The 22,142-nt window shown below is 52.0% G+C and overlaps 1 protein-coding gene across 5 annotated transcripts in view; it reads right to left on the reverse strand.

Moving 5' to 3' along the window:
- MTA3 (metastasis associated 1 family member 3) overlaps positions 1 to 22,142 on the reverse strand; it is a 73,214-nt gene that overhangs the window by 20,591 nt on the left and 30,481 nt on the right. For all 5 annotated transcript variants that reach the window (XM_029072265.2, XM_029072266.2, XM_029072263.2 and 2 more), the window contains 2 exons: positions 7,100 to 7,202; positions 86 to 185 (listed from right to left, as the gene is read on the reverse strand). In XM_029072265.2, the coding sequence (XP_028928098.1) occupies positions 86 to 185; positions 7,100 to 7,202 (203 nt within the window). The remainder of the gene's footprint in view (positions 1 to 85; positions 186 to 7,099; positions 7,203 to 22,142) is intronic.

Below are 22,142 nucleotides of genomic sequence, written 5' to 3' on the forward strand. Positions count from 1 at the left end.
CTGAGGTAGGGCAGGACAGGGAGTGGGAGGGAGTGGCACCAACCCTGTCCCAGCCCCATTCCCATCCCCATCTCCTTCCCCTTACCAGCGTGATGTCTCGGGAAGCCGCTGCTGCGCTCAGGTGGAGACTCGGCTGCCGGACCGAGCTGCTACAGTCCAGGGCTCGGGCAAACGTCCCCACCGCGCTGCAGGGAAACACAAGCAGATACTCCGTCTGATTCTCTTCCGTGCACGGGAGACCCTTTGCCCCCTCCCCCCCACCACCCAAGACAACCTCCTTCCAACTGAGATGGGCACCGCCCCAGATGCCACCCTCCCTCCATTCCAGCTAAAACAGGTCCTCCGGTCAGTGTGCTCTGGGCTCCTGGGTCCTGCCAACCGAAGCCCTCCAAGACCGGGGCTCTTTCTTGCCGACACAATGGTCCTTGCTCCAGAGTCTGTGGTATGATGTTGCCTGCCGAAGGGAACAGATGGTGCAAGTGGAAGGGCTGGGAGCTCGGGGTTGATGGAGGAGTAAAACCACAGTGATCGGGGAATGGAGGTTTGAAGAAAGCCACGAGTAAGGAGATTAGAGATGGAGAAGCTGCCCTCAGAGAACAGGCCTGAAGGCAGCCAGGCCTCCCTGCAGCTTAAGCTGACCCCAAACCAACGGTTTGGTCGCTTTGAAATGGGCTCCTACCCCTCCAGCACACCTTGCCTATGGCGATGAGAAGAGGCACCACGGCTCCAAGTACAGTGAGCCTGGGGAAGGCTCAAGAAGACAGCCGGACACCAAACAATAACAATTGAAATGCAGAAAGACACCGGAAACCCCATTCATTATTTAGCGAGTGTCTTGCTCTGAGTTAGTGTTGTCCAGACCCCCTTCTGCTCGGCGCCACACGAGCCCTCCTGGGAATGGGGAAAGAGTTCATTCAGCGCACGCCAGCTGGTCATCCACTGGACGCCTTATTCTTGGTGGGTTGCGGGGGCGGGGTGGAGAGCGGGCCTCTGCTTTCCAGACCACCGGACGAGGCTGTTGGGACCGTGCAGGAGGGCTTCCTCTGGGGAGTCTCTACAGAATCTGTGTTCTGCTTTTCAAGAGCACATATCTGCCCGCCACTCTGTTCATGAACAGCCCTCCCTCCATCAGTCTCTCTACCCACGAGCTGCCGTGTCCTGGATATTGGAAAGGCAGCTGTGATGACAATACTGCCACAGCCCCTGCAGCCTGTGGGTAAAGTGCCCTGCATCTCCAAGAGGGGAAGGCTGAGGTTGTTGTGCATCCATCAGGGTCAGTCATCCAGGTCTCCGAGCCCCACAGTGAAGGTGAGGGCTGTATGATGACCTGGTCTCACTCTCAAGTCTCCTCAGCACCTCCTGCTCAAGCAGAGTTCCCTGCCACCCTAGGGTTTGTGTGGGAGGGCGTGCTGGGAGGCTCGGCACAGGACTGGGAGAGACTGGAGGGAAAGGCCATGCCTCCCGAGATGCCTCCTGGTGGGTGGAGCTGAAGAGATGGAGGGGGATTGGCTGGCACGCTCTCCCGCCCCCCTCCTTGTGGGGACCGAGTGTCCACACCGGGGCTGCCCTGGGCAGTGCCTACCGCAATGACAGCGCTGTCATTGTATCCTGATTTGCCCACAGCCTGTGCCTGAGGAGAGCAGCCTTTCTCCTGCCCGCCTGACACCCGCCAGGCTGGCCTGGTTGCCCCCGGACATCTCCCAGCCCCAGACTGAGCCACAGCATCTGAGATCATAACAGTAATGATAATAATTATGGAACTTGTTAAGGGCTTACTATGTGCCAAGCACTGTTCTAAACAGTGGGATAGATAATAGATAATCAGGGCGGACACAGTCTCTGCCCACATGGGCTCACAGTCTTAATCCACATTTTACAGATGAGGTAACAGAGGCTGAGAGAAGTGAAGAGACTCGTCCAACGTTACACAGCAGAGAAGTGGCAGAGCCTGGATTAGAACCCATGACCTTCTGACTCACAAGCCCGCGTTCTTCCCACTAAGCCATGCTGCTTCTGTGGACTTTCAAACAGCCCAACCCATCTCCTGGCTGGTGGGGCCAGACTCAGTTCTCCATAGCAGCGGGGTGGGTGTCTGTGGGGGGATGACAATGACGGGGGGATGGGGCAGGGGGAAATCCTCAGATCTGTTCTTTTTCCTAGTGGGAGTCGCTAGGAACTCTCCCTAGAACTCAGTTCAGTGTTCTGCACACAGTAAGCACTCAATAAATAAGATCGATTGAATAAATTAATTTCCTGGGGGGACTGCTTTTCTGCCCAAATGGTTTTCCCATCCGCAGAACTGGGGCACACGACCAAGGAAGCAGCATGGCCTAGTGGAAAGAATACAGACCTGGGAGCCAGAGGACCTGGGTTCTAAATCTGGCTCCTTTACTTGCCTACAGCGTGAACTGATTAGGGCAAGTTGCTTCAGTTATCAGTGCCTTAGTTACTTCATCTGTAAAGTGGGTATTAAATCTTCCTCTTTCCTATTTAGATGATGAGCCCCAATTTGGGATAGGGGTTGTGTCCAACCTGATTATCTTGTTCATTCATTCATTCATTCAATAGTATTTATTGAGCGCTTACTATGTGCAGAGCACTGTACTAAGCGGTTGGAATGAACAAGTCAGCAACAGATAGAGACAGTCCCTGCCATTTGACGGGCTTACGGTCTAATCGGGGGAGACGGACAGACGAGAACAATGGCAATAAATAGAGTCAAGGGGAAGAACATCTCGTAAAAACAATGGCAACTAAATAGAATCGAGGCGATGTACATTTCATTAACAAAATAAATAGGGTAATGAAAATATATACAGTTGAGCGGACGAGTACAGTGCTGAGGGGATGGGAAGGGAGGGGGGAGGAGCAGAGGGAAATGGGGGGAAAAGAGGGTTAAGCTGCAGAGAGGTGAAGGGGGAGTGGTAGAGGGAGTAGAGGGAGAAGAGGAGTTCAGTCTGGGAAGGCCTCTTGGAGGAGGTGAGTTTTAAGTAGGGTTTTGAAGAGGGGAAGAGAATCAGTTTGGCGGAGGTGAGGAGGGAGGGCGTTCCAGGACCGCGGGAGGACGTGGCCCAGGGGTCGACGGCGGGATAGGCGAGACCGAGGGACGGTGAGGAGGTGGGCGGCAGAGGAGCGGAGCGTGCGGGGTGGGCGGTAGAAAGAGAGAAGGGAGGAGAGGTAGGAAGGGGCAAGGTGATGTAGAGCCTTGAAGCCTAGAGTGAGGAGTTTTTGTTTGGAGCAGAGGTTGATAGGCAACCACTGGAGTTGTTTAAGAAGGGGAGTGATATGCCCAGATCGTTTCTGCAGGAAGATGAGCCGTATCTACCCCAAGGCTTAGTACACTGCCTGCCACATGGTAAATGCTTAACAAGAACTACATATATGAATAAAGAATCTCCGCTTTGCAATGAGAACACAAGTTCTCAGAGGAAACAAACCTACCATGTAAATTCAAGATCCTATTAATATGCGATTGTCATGACAGGACACAAATACCGGTTAAGGACATTTCCACCAACCATACAAGCGGAACATAAACATGAGGACTGAAAACCCAGCATGGTTAAGGATCCAAAGAGAAACATTTCTTCACTCAGCAGGTGGTAAGCCCATGGAGTTTGTTCCCAACGGAAGTTGTGTGGGGAAAAATAGCAGCAGCTTCATGAAAGATCTGGATAGATCTACGAACGAATGGATTGTAAAAGGAAAAAAAATAGGGATAGAGGAAGAGAGCTGGGGTGTTGAATGGTGTTTGCTGGCTCACTCTGAAGGGAAAGTAGGGGATGGAAAGGCTAGAGTTGGGGTGTTGGATGGTTTGTGCTGTGTCACTGGGGGAGAGTCAGGGATGTGGTATGGTCTGTGCTGGGGCACTGGGGGAGAATTGGGGATGAAGAGAAGACTCAAGGGTGTTGGATGATCCATGCTTAGTCTCTAGGGGAGAGTCAGGGTTGGAGACGAGAGCGTTAGGGGTGTTGAATTGTCCAACCTTGACCATAAGGATGAGTATCCGGGAAATTAACCAACACCTTCTTCCACCCAGGGTTTTGGGGCCCCCTTTTGGAGACAGTGGACTGGACTGGACTGGGTAGCCTGGGCCAGGGAGCCGAGCTAAGAGAGTACTGCTAATGATCTGATCCAGTATTTCACCTATAACAATTTTGGCTTTGAAATGGTGCAAGGTGCAGGTTCCCATGGAGACAGGCTCCACAGCCCATCCCACCCTCCAGAGGGAGATGGACTCTGCTTTTCAGAGACCCAGGCAAACCCATGGCTGGCAGCCACCTGCCTCTGAAATTACACCAGCTCTACATGTACTGTTCCACTAATGGGGAAGCTCTCTAGAAGGAAATGGCTCTTAGAACTTCATACCCTGCAAAGCACTTAGTACAGTGCTGTGCACACAGCAGACACTCAATAAATACCACTGATTGATGGATTGATTAAATAGTCAGAGGGAACTGGTCTAACAGTCTGAGAGCTGTAGGGGAGCGGGGCACAGCTCTACTCTGTCAAAAACAGAAACTCACAGCTGTCCTTAGGTTTTGTGTCAGGTTTTCCTCTGCGTCAGTATGGTTGAAGGGACCCAGGTGTCCACCACTGCCTACAGTAAATGCCAGCACGAGAATGGAGTGCGTGCGTGTGTGTGTGTGCCCGTGCGCATCTGTGTCATCACTGTCATATCTTTGACACTCCAGGACGGACAGTGATATCGAGAAAGGGGCAGACTGGATGCTTTCCCCTTCACAGATGTGGATGGACCAGTTTGGCACTGGGTTCTGGAGGAAGTGTGTCTGAGACAAGGGACCAGTCTGATCCATTCCCCATCCCACCACATGGCCATCGCACTAGCCCGCAGGGCCAGTCCTCCACACCTACCCATCATGCCTGTTCATCCCACAGCACCTGTCCACAGGATCAGCCCATCCTGCCATCTCACCTGTCCACAGAACCAGCCCATCGAACCTGTCCTTCCCATCACACCATCCTGCCAATGGTCCCATCCTGGGGACCAGCCCGTCGCATCTGGCTGGACAGAGAGAAGCAGGTCACAATGTCCTGCAAGTCCCCTGGGGTCAGTGCCTTTAAGGTGCAGTGGTCCACAGAGCATTAAGCCCCAATGACCATCGCTGGGTTTCGATGGCACTCACAGACTCCAGTTGGAAGAGTTTCCTCGAGGCTTGTATGAGGATTTTAACAGCTGCCTCCAGCCAGTTCATCATCACCTCCCAAATGGCTCCGTGGAGTCACCCGCCTTGCTTAGCCCTGGGGTAGAGGCAAAGGGGATGTTGGACTGGGCCAGGCCCTCATGAATGGGACCTGGCCCTGATACAGCCAGCCTAGATGTCTGGAAAGGCCCTGGCTTTTAAAACCACACTGCGGTGTTCTGGCCAGGGCGCAGGGATCATGCAAACAGCCCTCTGGCTCTGGCCACCATCTTCCCTGATCCTGACAGCTTTGTGTGACAGTGCCGCTATCTCAGCCCCATCAGCCGCCCTCTTGGATCCAGTCTGGGCCCATATTGGTGCTGAGACAGACTCAGAGAAAGTTGTGGAGGAAGCTGGGGGTGGGGAGATGAGTTCCTGGGGCCAGGGCTACTTTCTCCTGATCGTCCAGGTCCGGGGGATCTGGGATGACCAGAAGCAGCTGCAGCCTTTGGGTGTCAGCTGGCCATCTGTGCGTCCACGTGACCCTTCCTCCTGCCACGTCTGCATCTCTGGAGGCCTCCCTGTCCACATGCCTTGGTGACATCCCACCCCAGAGGCTTCGGGCTTCCTTCCGGGCACACCACCAAGGCAAGGCAGAGCCCACTGTGAGCCAGATCCGCCAGGGCAGTGATGTGACCTGGGGGCCTGATAGGATGGGGGTACTGCAGAGAATCAAGAGTGGAGAGGGGAGAGTCAGGGGTGCTGGAGACAGTCCATTCTGGGTCACTGAGATGGAGTCAGGGGTCTATGCTGGGTCACTGGGGGAGAGTCAGAGAGGGGAGAGTCAGGGGTTTGGGATGGTCCATCCCTAGCCATGAGGGTTATGGGGGTCGGGGAGGGAGAGATGTCCAAGAGGTGAACGAACACACAGTTCCCCAGAGACAGAGTCCTGGGCTGGACAAGGCTTGGGGCTGAGCCGGGCAGGCCTTGCTTAAGGTTTTGGGCTCCCTTCTTGCCTTACTCCTTCCCCGAGAGGAAAGGGTAGGGGGAGTCAGTCTCACAAGGCAGAAAACCCACTGAAGCAGAACGAAACAGGGATTTTACATCTCCATCTCTGCTGCAAATTCAACTGAAAACATTCAGCTCACAAAACCTGATGTCGCTAGGTGGCTTCCCTCCCCCTCCTTGCTTCAGGGCGTGCGCAGGGAGCCCAGTGAGTAGAAACAGCACTCTTGAGCCCAGGCAGGGTGAGAGCAGGAGGTGGCTCTTTCCCCGGCTCTCTAGGTCACCCGATCTCTAGGTCATCCGACAGGGCAGAATCCCTCCCACTCCCAATCAATGGGGCGCCTCTCATGGGCCACAGCCGCTGGGTCCCTCGTCCCACCCTGGACCCCCAAGCCCAGGACTCCAGGACTGGGGTGTGCACTGGGGAAGAGGCACTGTACACACAAACCACTGTGTTTCACGCTTTCTCTACCACATTCCTGTAGTGAAACACTCATTACCATTGCCCAACACCACACCAGGCCACCTTACCATGGCCATTGACATCTGTCCCCAGGGGTGATGGTCCCAAAATGTGCCAACCAGGCTCCCAGCCCTCCCCCCTCAGCACTTTAACAAACCCCAATGTCCAGACAGGGCTGAGAAGACCCAAAATGGCAGGTTCCTGGCCTGTTTGCTCTGATAATCCTATCTCTTCCCACTACCCCTACCCTGCTCCACGCTGACAATGGAGCCCCGCCCCTCAGTCGACTGCCCCGTCCCAACTCCTCAGTTCTACCTGGTCCCAGAAATCCTCTCATGGGGGTTGCCCTGAGCTTGGTTGTGGATTGATGATCTGGGGGCTTTACCTTAGAGAGGAAAGGCGAGCCTGCCCAGGGAGAAGGCAGGCAAGGGGAAGCCTCACCCGGATCCCCATAAGGACAGTGGAAGACGGGGGAGGGACGACTTACCGGGCCACGACGAGAAACTGGTCTATCTGTCGGTCAGTCAGGGGGCTATCGGGGTCCCACACTTTCACTTCTAGCTTGGATGGCTCACGGTCATCTCCTTCTCCTGCAACAGGTGGGTGAGAAAGCATGGTGATGAACTGGGATCCGCTCTTCCACATGATTTCCGAAAGGGAACCCCTCTCCCGCTGAATTCTGGGAAGGGACTCCTTCTCTTGCATGATGATAGAAGGGGGCTCGCACTGTCACAAGGTGTCACAAGGTTAAGGGAAAGGGCTCTTGCACAAATATGGAAAAAGACTCTCTTCTGAACAATTTGGCTATGGTGTACAAAAAAAAAATGATGCTTGCTAGCACTGTGTGCCACTTGATAATAATCATTACATACCTGACTGCATTTCACATTACTATTTCAATATCTTCTATCACCAGACAACATTTTAATGACTTCAAACCCTGAAGACATTAATGAATTAACAGATTTCCTAGCATCGACATGGAATAACCACTCCTAGCTGGGGCTGAAAGCTGCAGAGAGTCACTGCTTCTTACTGTGCTTACCATCCCTGCTTAAGCTCACCTAGTCCAACTGTGAGGATTAGGTTGTCCTGGGCCCACGATGGAAATGAATTCAGGATATAACATTTCAGGAAAAAAATGTGAGCTAACATGTGAGACAAGCAAACTATCTGCCTTGCCCATGCATCTCGAGGAAGCAGCAGGGGCAGAAAAGATGGTAGTCAAGCTCTCTGCCACTTAATAATGTTGGTATTTGTTGGTATTTGTTAAGCGCTTACTATGTGCAGAACACTGTTCTAAGCGCTGGGGTAGATACAGGGTAATCAGGTTGTCCCACGTGAGGCTCACAGTTAATCCCCATTTTACAGATGAGGTAACTGAGGCACAGAGAAGTTAAGTGACTTGCCCACAGTCACACAGCTGACAAGTGGCAGAGCCGGGATTCGAACTCATGACCTCTGACTCCCAAGCCCGCGCTCTTTCCACTGAGCCATGCTGCTTCTCTAATAATTACATCTATCCCAGAGTTTTAGCACAGTACTTGGCACACAGTGAGCACTCAATTGATACTGTAATCATCATTATTAGGCTTACAGTAGAAACCAAGGAGGCCCAGTGGCCCAGCTAGGAGCCAATGTGACACATCCTCCAGGGATCAGGGCTCTCACACTTTTGCCGGCCATTTCTGCCCACACCCTGGAAAAGGAGTATGCAGTGAAAGGCTCCAATTTTGCCAGACATTCAGCTCCCCTGGGGGGAAGGGAAGTGGAAGGGAGGTTGGGGGGTGGGGGTGGTATGGAGGGGCAGGGAGGAGAGTGCACTAGGAGGGCAGTGGACTTTAGGGAACTCAGGCACAACTAAAGCTATGGACAAGGCAGCAGCAGGGAGCATGAGAGCTCGGAACATCAGCCCCCGGTGAAGACCCCCATCCCGAGGCACAACTCCAGCCAACCTCAGCTCAGCACGGCCCGACACTGACCCCCTGCTCCAGCTTTATAGCATCCCGTTCCCACTTTACCGACACCAGCCTCAGCCTCCTTTATGGCACAAGCTCCATGGTATGCAGGGGTGTTCCTGGGAGCAGAAGGGAAATGGTGAAACCATGTTCAAAGCCAAGATCAGGGAGAGGAGAGTTTAGACATGGTGGAGGGGAAGGGTAGAGGAGGAAGAGAGGATTAACCTGAAGTCAGACGGAGTCGCCAGAAAAGGCCAACATTCCCATCACGCTTCAGGTGGAGTAAAGATCAAATGGCTACCCTGGGGAGGAGCCTCTCTGGCTCAAGATAAATCCACCTGGGGAGTCGGGGGCTCGTCTACCTCGGACTGAGTGCGCGATTCGGGGTGACGGAGGTAAAGAGAAGGAACGAGACCATGGCTCTGGAATCAACCTCTCCCATTTAGGGCACCGTCCCTGTGCGAAAACTGGTTCTGATGTTCAGCAGTGCAACTGGGAGTGCCATTTCCAAGAGCTCGTTGCACCCTCAGCTCAAGCACAGCCCCTGCACTGTCCGAGCTAACAGTCCCGCCACTCCCCCCGGAGAGAGATGGCAGGGATTCATTCAATCGTATTTACTGAGCGCTTACTGTGTGCGGAGCACTGTACTAAGCGCTTAATGTTAAGCACTTACTATGTGCCAAGTACTGTTCTAAGCGCTCGGGTAGATACAAGGTAATCAGGTTGTCCCACGTGGGGCTCACAGTCTTAATCCCCATTTTCCAGAAGAGGTAATTGAGACACAGAGAAGTTATAAGTGGCTTTCCCAAGGTCACCCAGCAGACAAGTGGTGATTAGAATCCACATCCTCTGACTCCCAAGTCCGTGCTCTTTCCACACCAGGACTCCACCAGAGAAAGAGAGCAGAGGTCTCTGCGACTCCCAGAGATGATAGAGACAGCCGGAACCCCCTAAGAGAGGTCACAAAAACCACCTAGGCCTTCAGAGAGACAGCAGAGTCCGCTGGGACATCCAAAGAAAGATAGTGGAGACACATGGGGCCCTCAGAGAGGGATGACAGAGAGAGATAGCAGAGGCCGCTAGAACCCACCAGACAGAGATGACAGAGGCTGCCAGAGAAACCCCCAGAGAGAAAGCAGAGGTCTTCGAGGCCCCAAGAGAAATGGTAGAGATAATTAGGGTCCCCAGAGAAATGGCAGTGACCACCAAGGCCATCCCCCCGAGCCCCTGAGACATGGCAGAGACCACGGAGACCTGACTCCCCCCTCCCACCCCTGACAGAAACTCATCGAGAGGTTGACTGGGGACAGGGTACGGAGGAGACATAATAGGCCCAGATTGTAGTCAGTGTGAATGTGCATACACACACACCTGAGGGTGCAGGGCTGGAGTTCACAGCAGCAGGAAGGGAGTGAACAGGGTCAACCTGGAGTTGCTGCTCCCCAAATCCCCCCAGCACAAAGCAACTGCAGGGTGGCGGTTTGGGAACAAACAGCAGGAAACACATCTTCCCCCAGAGGGGTCGGTGGGGGCGTGCATAGGGAATCTCTATCGACAGGGAGTTGGTCAGCCGAGAACACCAGCTGATCTGGGAGGGGTTGGGGGGTTAAGTGGAGGGTTGGATAGATCCATGGACTGGTGGAGAGTTACAGGTATAGGTGTGCTGGGTCATGGGGGGAGTGTCAAGGATGGAGAGGGAGAGTCAGAGGTTTCGGACAGTCTGTCCTGGGTCAGTGGGGAGAGTCAGGGATGGAGAAGGGAAGGTCAGCAGTGTTGGATGGTCTGTCCCTGATCATGAAGGTGAGTGACCAGAAAAACAATCAGCCCACGGATTCTCCCACCATCCTTGCACCCTGCTGGAGATAGAGTTCTGGGTAGGTGGGCTGTCGGGCTGGTCGAGATATCCAAAATTAGACAAAATCATCCTCCAGAGCCCCAGCTGACCTCCGAGAGCCCAAATACTCCCTCCACCGGCTGGACTGCAGGCGGCCAGGCAGGCAAGGCTCCAGTCAGAGAGCAGCCAGGAGCTGGCGGAGATTATTTTATAATTGACTTCCTGGCAAGTTTGAAAGAAAAACATTCCCTGGTTTGCAAAACGGACGCTGAAGCATCACACCCCCGCTGCCCCACCCCCTGCTTCTCCTCTTCCTTCTCCTCCTCCTGGTATCCAGGCACCCAGGACGCTGCCCTGAGCCCCTGGGCAACCAATTACTTCTGTCCAAGAGGAAGCTGGGCTGCACGGAGCCAGTGGAAATGAGAGAGCCTGCTGGGAGCATGGGGGGAGAGTGTGGGGCGGCAGGAAGAGAGAGTGGGGTGGAGGGGAGAGCGCAGGGCGGAGGGGTGAGTGTGGGGCAGTGCGGAGAGCGTGGGGTGGAGGGGAGAGTGTGGGTTGGTGGGAACAGCATGGAGCAGAAGGAAGAGCAAGGTGCGGAGGGAATAGCGAGGCCCGGAGGGGAGAGCAAGGCACAGAGGGATGAGCAAGGCACGGAGGGGAGAGCGAGGTGAGGAATGGAGCGGAGGCAGGGAGAGGGAAGAACAGGGGAGAGGGATCACAGGGGAGAGGGAAGAATGGGGGTGCGGGAAGTACAGAGGCAAGGGAATTACTGGGAGAGTGGAGCAAGGCAGAGCAGGGCAGGATGGCGGAGCAGGTCAGAAGCAGCAGCTGAGCTGCTGTGAATACTCTAAGGGCTTTTGTGTTCGTATTGTTTACACACCCTCCGCCTGCTGAGTCGGGCAATCAGGTCCATTAATCACTGTCCCCGTAGGCCTCACCCTGGACCGGCAGCCAAGACCGCCGAGCCAAAGGCGGAGGCGGCAGAGATGGCAGAGGTGGAGGCGGCGCAGCCTTCAGGGGAGGAAGACAAACTGGGCTGCCTCAGCCCACTCGACCCTGGGGGCAGGGGGGAGGAAATGGGGAGGGGAGAGGGAACTCTTCTGAGGAAGCAGAGATGGAGGCATGGGATGGGAAGAACCGTGCTCCCATTTACATTTCCAGCAGAAATGGGTGAAGACCAGGTCTTCATGGCCACCCCTGATTTTCCCCAGGATCCGCTCATTCTCTCTGTCTCTGTCAGCATGTCTTTGTGTCTCAACCCATCACAGAGTCGGGAAATGAGGTGGACACTGACTGCAGGGCAGGCAGGAGTGGGTGTGAGGGCAAGGAGGGAAACAGGCAGCTCGTGGGGTGGGGGTGGGGATGGAATGGACATCTGGAAGGGAAAAGTCTCCTGGCAGTTGCCCCTTCACCTCCACAAGGAGCCACCTCAGGAATTTTACTGCCCGATGGTTTTGAGCTGGAAAAACCATCATCCACCTGCACCCCAGCTGGGGCACTGGCCACTGCTCACTGATTCTGTCCTGACTCTTCCTTCCCCACCTCCTCCTGAGCTTTTTCCAGCTCCACTTTCACAGAACTAGGAGCTAATACCAGTGAAAACACTCTATTTACACAGCAGCCTGGACTGAAAAAATGTCTCCCGGGTAGTTTATCCAAACAAAATTAAAGCTGCCCAGAGCAGGGACAGCAATGACTTTCATTGGAAACCTAAAATCTGCTCTGCAACACCCAATAGTTAGTCTCCTCAAAGGTAAGCACGAATGGACAGAGGAATCTAAAACACTTGACCCTTTATCCCTGGCAACAGAGGCAGACCCCCAGGGCTGCAGAGCAGCCCAATCCATAAAGCATAGTTACCATAAAGCATGGTAACAGTTAACTTGATCATTCATAAGTAGGATCAGTAGAGAGAGTCAGGGGAGCTGGATGGCCCGTGCTGGATCACTGCAGGAGTCAGGGATGGAGAGGGGAGAGTCAGGGGTGTTGGATGGATCTATGCTGGGTCACTAGGGGACAGTCAGGGGTGTCAGATGGTTCCTGAGTCACTGGGGGTGAATTCAGGGATAGGGAAGGAGGAATCAGGGGTGTTGAATAATAACAATAATTAGGGTATCTGTTAAGCACTTACTGTGTGCCAGGCAGGGGACTAAGTGTTGGGGTAGATGAGTTGAATCAGGGGGACTAAGTGTTGGGGTAGATGAGTTGAATCAGGTTGGACACAGTCCATGTCCCACAGAGGGCTCACAGTCTTATTCCCCATTTTACAGATGAGGTAACTGAGGCACAGAGAAGTTAACTGACTTGCCCAAGGTCACACGGCAGACAAGTGGCAGAACCAGATTTAGAACCTCCGACTTTCTGACTCCCAGACCTGTACTCTATCCACTATGCCATGCTGCTTCCGGTAATGGATGATTCATTCCTAACTACGAGGGGGGGTGTCCAGGAGGATAACCAGTACATAGTTCCTCTAAATGTCCTAGTGACCTGCCAGAAAGAGTCCTGGACTGGGAGAGGCGTGCAGATAACAACAATAATGATGATGATAATAATATATTAAGTGAATATTATATGCCAAGCACTGTAGTAAGTGCTGGGGTCAACACAACACAATCAGGTCAGGCACAGTTCCTATCCCACTTGAGGCTCATGGTCCGAGAAGGAGAGAGAACAGGTTTTAATCCCTATTTTAAAGATGAGAAAACCGAGGCTCAGAATTTAAGTGACTGGCCCCAAATCACCCAGCAGGCAAGTGGCAGAGCCAGGATGAGAATCCAGCTCCTTTGCCTCTCAGGCCCGGGCTCACCGGGTGAAGCGCGGTGAATGCTAATTTCAGCCCTGAGATGAGCAAAGCTGGAACTAAACTGCCACTGGAAGAGGCCCGGAGGAACAGCGGGAGGGAGAAGGGGGAATGCCAGGGATGGGGGTATGGAGAGCGAAGAGATGCTTTCTGACCTCACTGGTGCCCCTTTGCCAAGGCACGGAGCAGAAACCCATGTCGCTTTGGCGGGCCTGAGAGCCTTGTGTAGATCTGCTTCCTAAAATGGTTCTCCCATGGAGAATTTTCCCTGCTGCAGAATGTCCTTCTTAAGAGTCAACTTAGAGTTAGTCAATTGTATTTACTGAGCACTTACTGTGTGCACAGCACTGTACTAACAGCTTAGCAGAGGACAGTATAACAGTATTACAGACACATTCCCTGCCTAAAACAAGCTAACAGTCCAGAGTGTGGCTAAGTGGAAAGAGCCTGGGCTTGGGAGTCAGAGGTCATGGGTTCGAATTCCGCCTCTGCCACTTGTCAGTAAGTCACAACTTCTCTGAGCCTCAGTTCCCTCATCTGTAAAATGGGGATTAAAACGGTGAGCCCCAGGTGGGACAATCTGATCACCCTATATCTACCCCAGCGCTTAGAACAGTGCTCTGTGTATATATTTTCACTACCCTATTTATTTTGTTAATGAAATCGCCTTGAAATTTAATTTAATTTAATTTAATTTAATTTAATGAAATTTGTTAATGTACATCGCCTTGATTCTATTTAGTTGCCATTGTTTTTACGAGATGTTCTTCCCCTTGACTCTATTTATTGCCATTGTTCTTGTCTGTCCGTCTCCCCCGATTAGACTGTAAGCCCGTCAAACGGCAGGGACTGTCTCTATCTGTTGCCGACTTGTTCATTCCAAGCGCTTAGTACAGTGCTCTGCACATAGTAAGCGCTCAATAAATACTATTGAATGAATGAATGAACATAGTAAGCGCTTAATAAATACCAACATTATTATTACCTCCCCCAGCGCTTAGAACAGTGCTCTGCACACAGTAAGCTCTTAACAAATACCAAACATTATTATTATTATTAGAGGGTATTTTACGGAGCCCGGGGGAGCTGGGTATCAGTGTATCAGGGTATCAGGAAGATTCTCTTCCCCTCTTCAAAACCCTACTTAAAACTCACCTCCTCCAAGAGGCCTTCCCAGACTGAGCTCCTCTTCTCCCTCTACCAACCCCCCTTCACCTCTCCGCAGCTTAACCCTCTTTTCCCCCCATTTCCCTCTGCTCCTCCCCCTCTCCCTTCCCATCCCCTCAGCACTGTACTCGTCCGCTCAACTGTATATATTTTCATTACCCTATTTATTTTGTTAATGAAATGTACATCACCTCGATTCTATTTAGTTGCCATTGTTTTTACGAGATGTTCTTCCCCTCGACTCTATTTATTGCCATCGTTTTTGTCTGTCCGTCTCCCCCGATTAGACCGTAAGCCCGTCAAACGGCAGGGACTGTCTCTATCTGTTGCCGACTTGTTCATTCCAAGCGCTTAGTCCAGTGCTCTGCACATAGTAAGTGCTCAATAAATACTATTGAATGAATGAATCAGTGCCAAGCACTGTGCCGGCACTGGAGGAGATACGAGATCATCAGATCGGACACGGTCTCTGTCCTCCCTTGGGCCCATAAGCTAAGAAAGAGACATTTTATCCCCATTTTAAAGAGGAGGAAACTAAGGCACAGAAAGTTGCTGAGGTGACAGGGCAGGCCAGAGGCTGAGCTGGGACGAGAGCCCGGCTCTCCTAACTGGCCACTAGGCGGCGCTGCCTGCACACTGTGCACTTCTCTGGCCCGGAGAAGCTACTTCATTCATTCATTCGATAGTATTAACTGGGCGCTTACTGTGTGCAGAGCACTGTAATAATAATAATGTTGGTATTTGTTAAGCGCTTACTATGTGCCGAGCACTGTTCTAAGCGCTGGGGTAGACATAGGGGAATCAGGTTGTCCCACGTGGGGCTCACAGTCTTAATCCCCATTTTACAGATGAGGGAACTGAGGCACAGAGAAGTTAAGTGACTTGCCCACAGTCACACAGCCGACAAGTGGCAGAGCTGGGATTCGAACTCATGAGCCCTGACTCCAAAGCCCGTGCTCTTTCCACTGAGCCACGCTGCTTCTCTGTACTACGCGCTTGGGAGAGTACAATATAACACTATAACAGACACATTCCCTGCCCACGATGAGCATACAGTCTAGAAGGGGAGACAGACATCAATATAAATAAATTCCAGATATGTCATGCAGCAGCGTGGCTTAGCGGAAAGAGCACGGGTTTGGGAGTCAGGGGTGCGACTCCACCACTTGTCAGCTGTGTGACCTTGGGGAAGTCACTTAACTTCTTTGTGCCTCAGTTACCTCATCTGTGCTTGGTACATAGTAAGCGCTTAACAAATACCATCATTATAATAATAATGTTGGTATTTGTTAAGCGCTTACTATGTGCAGAGCACTGTTCTAAGCGTTGGGGTAGACACAGGGGAATCAGGTTGTCCCACGTGGGGCTCACAGTCTTAATCCCCATTTTACAGATGAGGGAACTGAGGCACAGAGAAGTTAAGTGACTTGCCCACAGTCACACAGCTGACAAGTGGCAGAGCTGGGATTCGAACTCATGAGCCCTGACTCCAAAGCCCGTGCTCTTTCCACTGCGCCACGCTGCTTCAATAATTATTATTATTATTATTAAAATGGGGATTGAGACTGCGAGCCCCACATGGGACCACCTGATTACCTTGTATCTACCCCGGCTTTTAGAACGGTGCTTGGCGCATTCATTCATTCAATCGTATTTATTGAGCACTTACTATGCTCAATAGTATAAATTAGTACAGAAGTACAAATCGGCAACAGAGACAATCCCTACCCAACAATGGGCTCACAGTCTAGAAGAGCGCTTAACAATTATCACTATGATTCTAATTATTATTATATGTACATAAATGCTGTGGGGCTGGGAGGGGATGAATAAAAGGAGCAAGTCAGGGTGACGCAGAAGGGAGTGGGAGAAGAGAAAAGGAGGACTTAGTCAGGGAAGGCTTTTTCCAGCTATCTGTCTGCTGGGGCCGGACTGGGCGGGAAGGGAGTTGCTCCCCCTACCCCCGCAAAAACACAAACATACACACACACACCCTCCCCCGCTCCCAATTCTGGATCTTCCAGCCCTCCTCTATTGAGAGGAGAGAGCATACCTGACCATCCAACCCCACCCAGCCCCCACTCCGCCATGACCCCAAGAGCCAGAGTGGAGGGACACTCCTCCAGAGTGGACAGGGAATGGGGGATTCGGAAGCCCTGCTCTCTCCCCTCTAGATGGGGGCTCTGGCCTGGGTGATCTCAGTCCAGTGCTGTTTGCCCCCTCCACTTCGGGGCCACAGGAGTACCTCGGTGGTCAGGCTGACCAAGGGCTTAATACAGTGCTCTGCACACAGTAAGCCCCCAGTAAGTACGATCGATTGACCGATCGGTAGGGAATGGGGGAGAGCAGGAAAAAGAGGATTGGAAGGAGGGAAAGAAGGGAGGGAAGGAGGAGGGAAGGGAGGGAGAAAGAGTAGGGAAAGGAGGGAAGGAGGGAGAGAAAGGGGAAGGAGGGAGAGAAGGGGAAAAGAGGGAGAGAAGTTAGGGAAGGAGGGAAAGAAGGGTGGGAAGGAGGGAAAGAAAGGCGGGGAGGAGGGAGTGAAACGAGGGAGCGAGGGAGAGAAAGATGGGAAGGAGGGATGGAACGGAGGGGGAGAAGAGGGAGGGAGGGAGGGAGCCAGGTTTCTGGAGGAGGGGTGGGGGAGGAGCAGGCTTCCGTCTGGTTAATTAAAATTCCGTAATTACACGGCCCGGAGCCCAGCCACTCCCCGCAGTGGGGAAGTCCCCAGTGCCGCCGCCGCCGCGCTCGCACTGCTAACAGGCTGAACAAGGCGCAGGGAAATAGATTTTTGCATTTCAAGTGGATCACAGCGCCGTTCGCATCTCATCTCATCACATCTCCCGCCGTCAGGAAATTGGCGGATTTGCAAGTGGAAGCGAGTCCCCGGGGCGCTGGGCGGGACGCCTGCCTCTCCAACCCTGCGGACTCCCCCCATCTCTACCTTCCCCAGACTCTTCCCATCTCCCTCCACCCCACTCGCCACTCTCCCCATTCCCTCTCCCGCTTTGCAGAGACTCTCCCCTCCGTGTAGCCGGTAATTGGGGACTAGAGAAGCGGACTGCCATTCCGTTCCTCTCCAGCCTCGTTGGATTCGCCCTCAGGCCTCCCCCTGCCACCTCCACAGAAAACTTCCCTTCCATCTCCGCCCCTAGTCCTACTCCTACCCCTACCGTCCTATGGTCTTACCGGTTAATAATAATCAAAATAATTATTATTATGGTACTTGTTAAGCGCTATGTGCCAAGAACTGTTCTAAGCGCTGGAGGAGATACCAGTCAAGCAGATCGGACACAATCCCTGTCCTATACAGGGCTCACACTCTAATCCCCATTTTACAGATGAGGTAACTGAGGCCCAGAGAAGTGAAGTAACTTGCCCGAGGTCACATAGAAAAAACGCGGAGGGGCCGGGATTAGAAAATAGGTCCCCCTGAGTCTCGGGCCAGTGCTCTATTCACTAAGCCACTCTCCACTGGGCCACCCCCTCCCCTTGCAGTCTCAGGCTGCAAGAGGGTGGACTGGACGCTTGGCAGACTCCCTCATCCTGGGCCGCAGGCCGGAGGCAGCGGGCCGAGCTGGAAAGTGTAGCCAGCATCCACAGCCTCCCTCGCAGCCCGTTCCCACCCCAGCGCCGCCCAACCTCCCACACCGCTCAGCCTCCTCCAAGATAGCCTCCCACATGGCTCAGCCTCCCTTGGCCAGATCTCCCACATGGCTCAGCCTCCCCTGGCCTGGGCTTCCCAGGTGTGCTCTTGAATGAAATGGGCTGGGAACATCTCTGCTAACTCTGTTGTATTGTACTCTCCCAAGCTGTTCATACAGTGCTCTACAAATAGTAAGTTCTCAATAAAATCCATTAATTGATTGAAATGTTTTGGGTGCCCATCTGCCCATGGGTCTTTCTCTCCCCTCACTGGCTTATTGAGGTCAAAGCCCATTTCATGGTGCTAGTCCAGGGCAACTGTCAGTGTGCCCACTCCCACCCTGGGGCCAAGGGGAGACACAGTGGCTGAACAACCCTGCCCTTCCAGCCCCCATAGTACCCCTGAACCAGCTGGCCAATAGTGGGTTAGGCCCAGTCCAGGTGGCTTCAGTTCGGGGCTGCTGCAGGGATCTGAGGTGCACCAGAGGTCACTTCAGGAAACACACCTGCTCCTCGAAGAGACCATCCCCACAGTGCCACATCAGCACAATTCTCCCCATGGGCCACAACCATTCTCGGGGATAGCTGCCCACCTGTGTGGAGACAGCATTGGAGACCAGAGAGGTTTAGTGACTTGTCCAGGGTCATCCAGGAGCCCAGAGTCAGTGCTGGACCCGGAGACCAGATTTCCAGGTTCCTCATGGTCCCCTTCCTCACAGATGGCCGGGCTTCCCAACGGCCTCCAGGTCATCTGTTTCCTTACAGACCACTCAAAATTAGGCCTAGTTTCAAAGTTTCCTTTCCTATGTAATGACCAGCTCGGAGCTAAAAGAACATGGGGTTATGGCGGGTGGTTATTGCCAAAACAATAGCGAATTGTATTTCTGATCCTACGCACATGTGCAAAAATAATCAAAACGCTCCAGTGGGTGAGGGAAAAATCATGAGACATACATTAAAATCAAGATCTCTAGTCCCTGCTGGACTGTTTTCAAAATTCTTACATATGCTAATTTGAAGCTGCAGAGATTTTAATGGACCTGACAAAATGAAAAAGCATTCAAATGTGTCAGATTTCACAGTGAAGAATTTTAAATGTCAGATATCATAAAAAAAGGGCATTAAACTTCCTACGGGAAAAGTTACGGAACCCAAAGAGCCATCCGAAAGCAGGAGATGGGAGAGTTGCTGAACCACCGAGCGGGTCCAGGAATACTAAAGTCCCATTTAATGTCTTCCCCGTAGATGTGGCCATGGGACGATTCGGGGAGGGTGGGTTGGTGACACACCTCTTCCCTCCAGGATTTCGGTTCTGGGTCGGGACCCTTCCAGTACTGGTTGGGAGCTCAAACCATCTAGCAGTAATGCTGGCCCTGAGCTTGTCCTGAAGCTGGGGTGGATCCCTGTAGCTCCTGCTTTCTCCTGGAAACACCATCAGACCTGGTTTCTCCAACACCATCCTTTCCTGGTTCACCTGCTTTTCAGCCTCCCTCTCTCTAGCTGGGGGGTGGGGGTCCCTCAAGGCCCACTTCTGGGTCCCCTTCTCTTCACCCTCCACACCCACTCCCTTGTTCTCCCTCCTGCTTAGATTGTGAGCCCCACATGGGACTTGACTATCTTGTATTTATCCCAGCCCTTCATTAGTACAGTGCTTGGCACATAGTAAGCACTTAACCAATACCAAAATTATTATTATTATTTCTGGTCCCATTACTTCTACCCCTATGTCTCCATTTCTTGCTCTGATCTCTCTCCTTCTATGCTAGCTCACATCTCCTCCTGTCTCCAGGACATCTCTACTTAAATGCTCCCCAACCAACTCAAGCTAAACAGGTCCAAAACTGAAGTCCTCATCTTCCCACCCAAACCCTGTCCTCCCCTTGTAGATGGGAAATCTACATCTCCAGACCTGTCCTCTCTTTCCCTGGCTGGCACATAGAAGGGTTTAACAAAAACCATAATTATTACTTCCTTCTGCCTTCATGACATATCTACCTGGATGTCCTGGCAACACTTCAAATTACAAATGTCCAAAACTGAACTCCTTATCTTCTCATCCAAACTCTGCCTTCCCCCTGTCTTTCATATCACTGTAGACAACACCACTGTCCCACCTATCTCACAAGCCTGTAAAGCTGGCATTGTCCTCAACTCATTTCTCTCATTCCACCCACATACTCAATCTGTCACCAAATCCTGTCAGTTCCACCTTCACAACACTGCTAAAATCCACTCTTTCCTTTCCATCCAAACTATTACCATGCTGGTCCAAGCACTTATCTTATCTTGCTTAACTAATCTATCTGCCTTCTCGCTGACCTCTCTGCTGTCTGTCTCTCCCAGCTCTAGTCCATATTTCATTCTGCTGCACACATCTCTTACCAACAAAAATGTTCAATCCATGTTTCCCCACTCCTCAAGAACCTCCAGTGGTTGCCTATCCACCTCTGCATCAAACAGAAACTCATCTCCATTGCCTTTAAAGCACTCGATCAGCTTGACCCATCCTACCTCAATTCACTGATCTCCTACCACAACTCAGCCTGTATACTCCGTTCCTCTAGCTCCAACTTACTCACTGTACCCCAATTTTGTCCATCTCGCCGTCGACCCCTTTCCCACATCCTACCCCTAGCCTGGAACTCCCTACCCATCCACATATGACAGACCATGACTCCCTCCACCTTCAGAGCATTAAGGACACACCTCCTCCAAGAGGCCTACCCTGATTAAGCCATCTTTTCCCCAGCTCGCTCTCCCTTCTGCATCATCTATACACCTGCATCTGTGACCTTTGGACATTTGAAGTTCACCCACAACACTTATGTACATATCTTTAAATTATATGTTATAAATCATTTATTTATTCGTATTAATGTCTGTCTCCCCCTCTAGATTGTAAACTCATTATGGGCAGGGAACGGGTTTGCTAATTCTGTTGTATTCTCCCAAGCTCTCAGTACACTGCTCTGCACATAGTAACTGCTCAATAAATGCCATTGATTTACTCATCCTTGCCCTACTTTTCCCATCACCACTGACAACCCTGTCTCTTGAGCCTGCAACCCTGGTGTTATCCTTGACTCCTCTCTCTTTCTTTCAACCCCCACATTCAATCACTCACCACATCCTGTCAGTTCTATCTTCCTAACATCTCCAGACTCTGTCTCTCCCTCTCCATCCAAACTATCACCAACCTGACCCAAGCACTTGTCAATCCCAACTAGGCTGCCGCATCAGCCCCCTTGCTGACCTCCCTGTCTTCAGTCTCTCCTTTCCTCAACGGATACTTCACTTTGCTGCCTGGATCATTTTTCTAAAACATCGTTCCGCACACGTCTCCCCTTGCTACTTAAAAACCTCCCACAGTTTCCCATCCATCTCTGTTTCAAACAGAAACACCTCATCATCTGCTTCAAGGCATTCAATCAGCTCTTCTCCCTATCTATCCTCCCTCCCTCCTCTCCCACTACGGGCCAGCTGGAATGTTGCGTTCATCTAATACCAACCTAATCAACTGTACCTCATTTTCAACTCTCTCACCATTGACCTTTTGCTCCCAACCTCTCCTAGAACTTCCTCCTTCACATCTGTCAGACCACCATTTTCTCCATCTTCAAAGCCCTTCTGAAATCACAATTTCTCCAGGGAGCCTTCCCTGATTAATCTCTCATCTGTCCACTCTATTTTCACCCCTACAGCCAATATAGCACTTCCTGGTTATCTAATCAATTGGCTTCTCACTCCCCCACACCCAACAACTTTTATTTACTTATCTTAAATTCTGTTGCTTTCCTCTATTTGTAATTTATTTTAGGTTCTCACCCTGTAACTAGACTGTAGTCTCCTTGAGGGCAAGGATCACATCTACTAACTCTACTGTACTGTCCCTCTACAAAGTAACATTCAGGTAATGCCACTGATTGATTGGAAAGTCAGAGATGGAAAATAGACATTCAGGGGTGTTGAATGGTCCATGTTGGGTCATTGAAGGAGAGTGACCATTAAGGATGGTGACTGAGAGAGTCAGGGCTGTTGGCTGATCTGTGCTGAATCACTGAGGGATAGTCAGAGATGGTGAGTGGGAGAGTCAGGGGAGATGGCTAGTCCATCCCTGACCATAAGG

Source organism: Ornithorhynchus anatinus, chromosome 9 (genome assembly GCF_004115215.2).
Source record: "Ornithorhynchus anatinus isolate Pmale09 chromosome 9, mOrnAna1.pri.v4, whole genome shotgun sequence".
Taxonomy (NCBI): Eukaryota; Metazoa; Chordata; class Mammalia; order Monotremata; family Ornithorhynchidae; genus Ornithorhynchus; species Ornithorhynchus anatinus.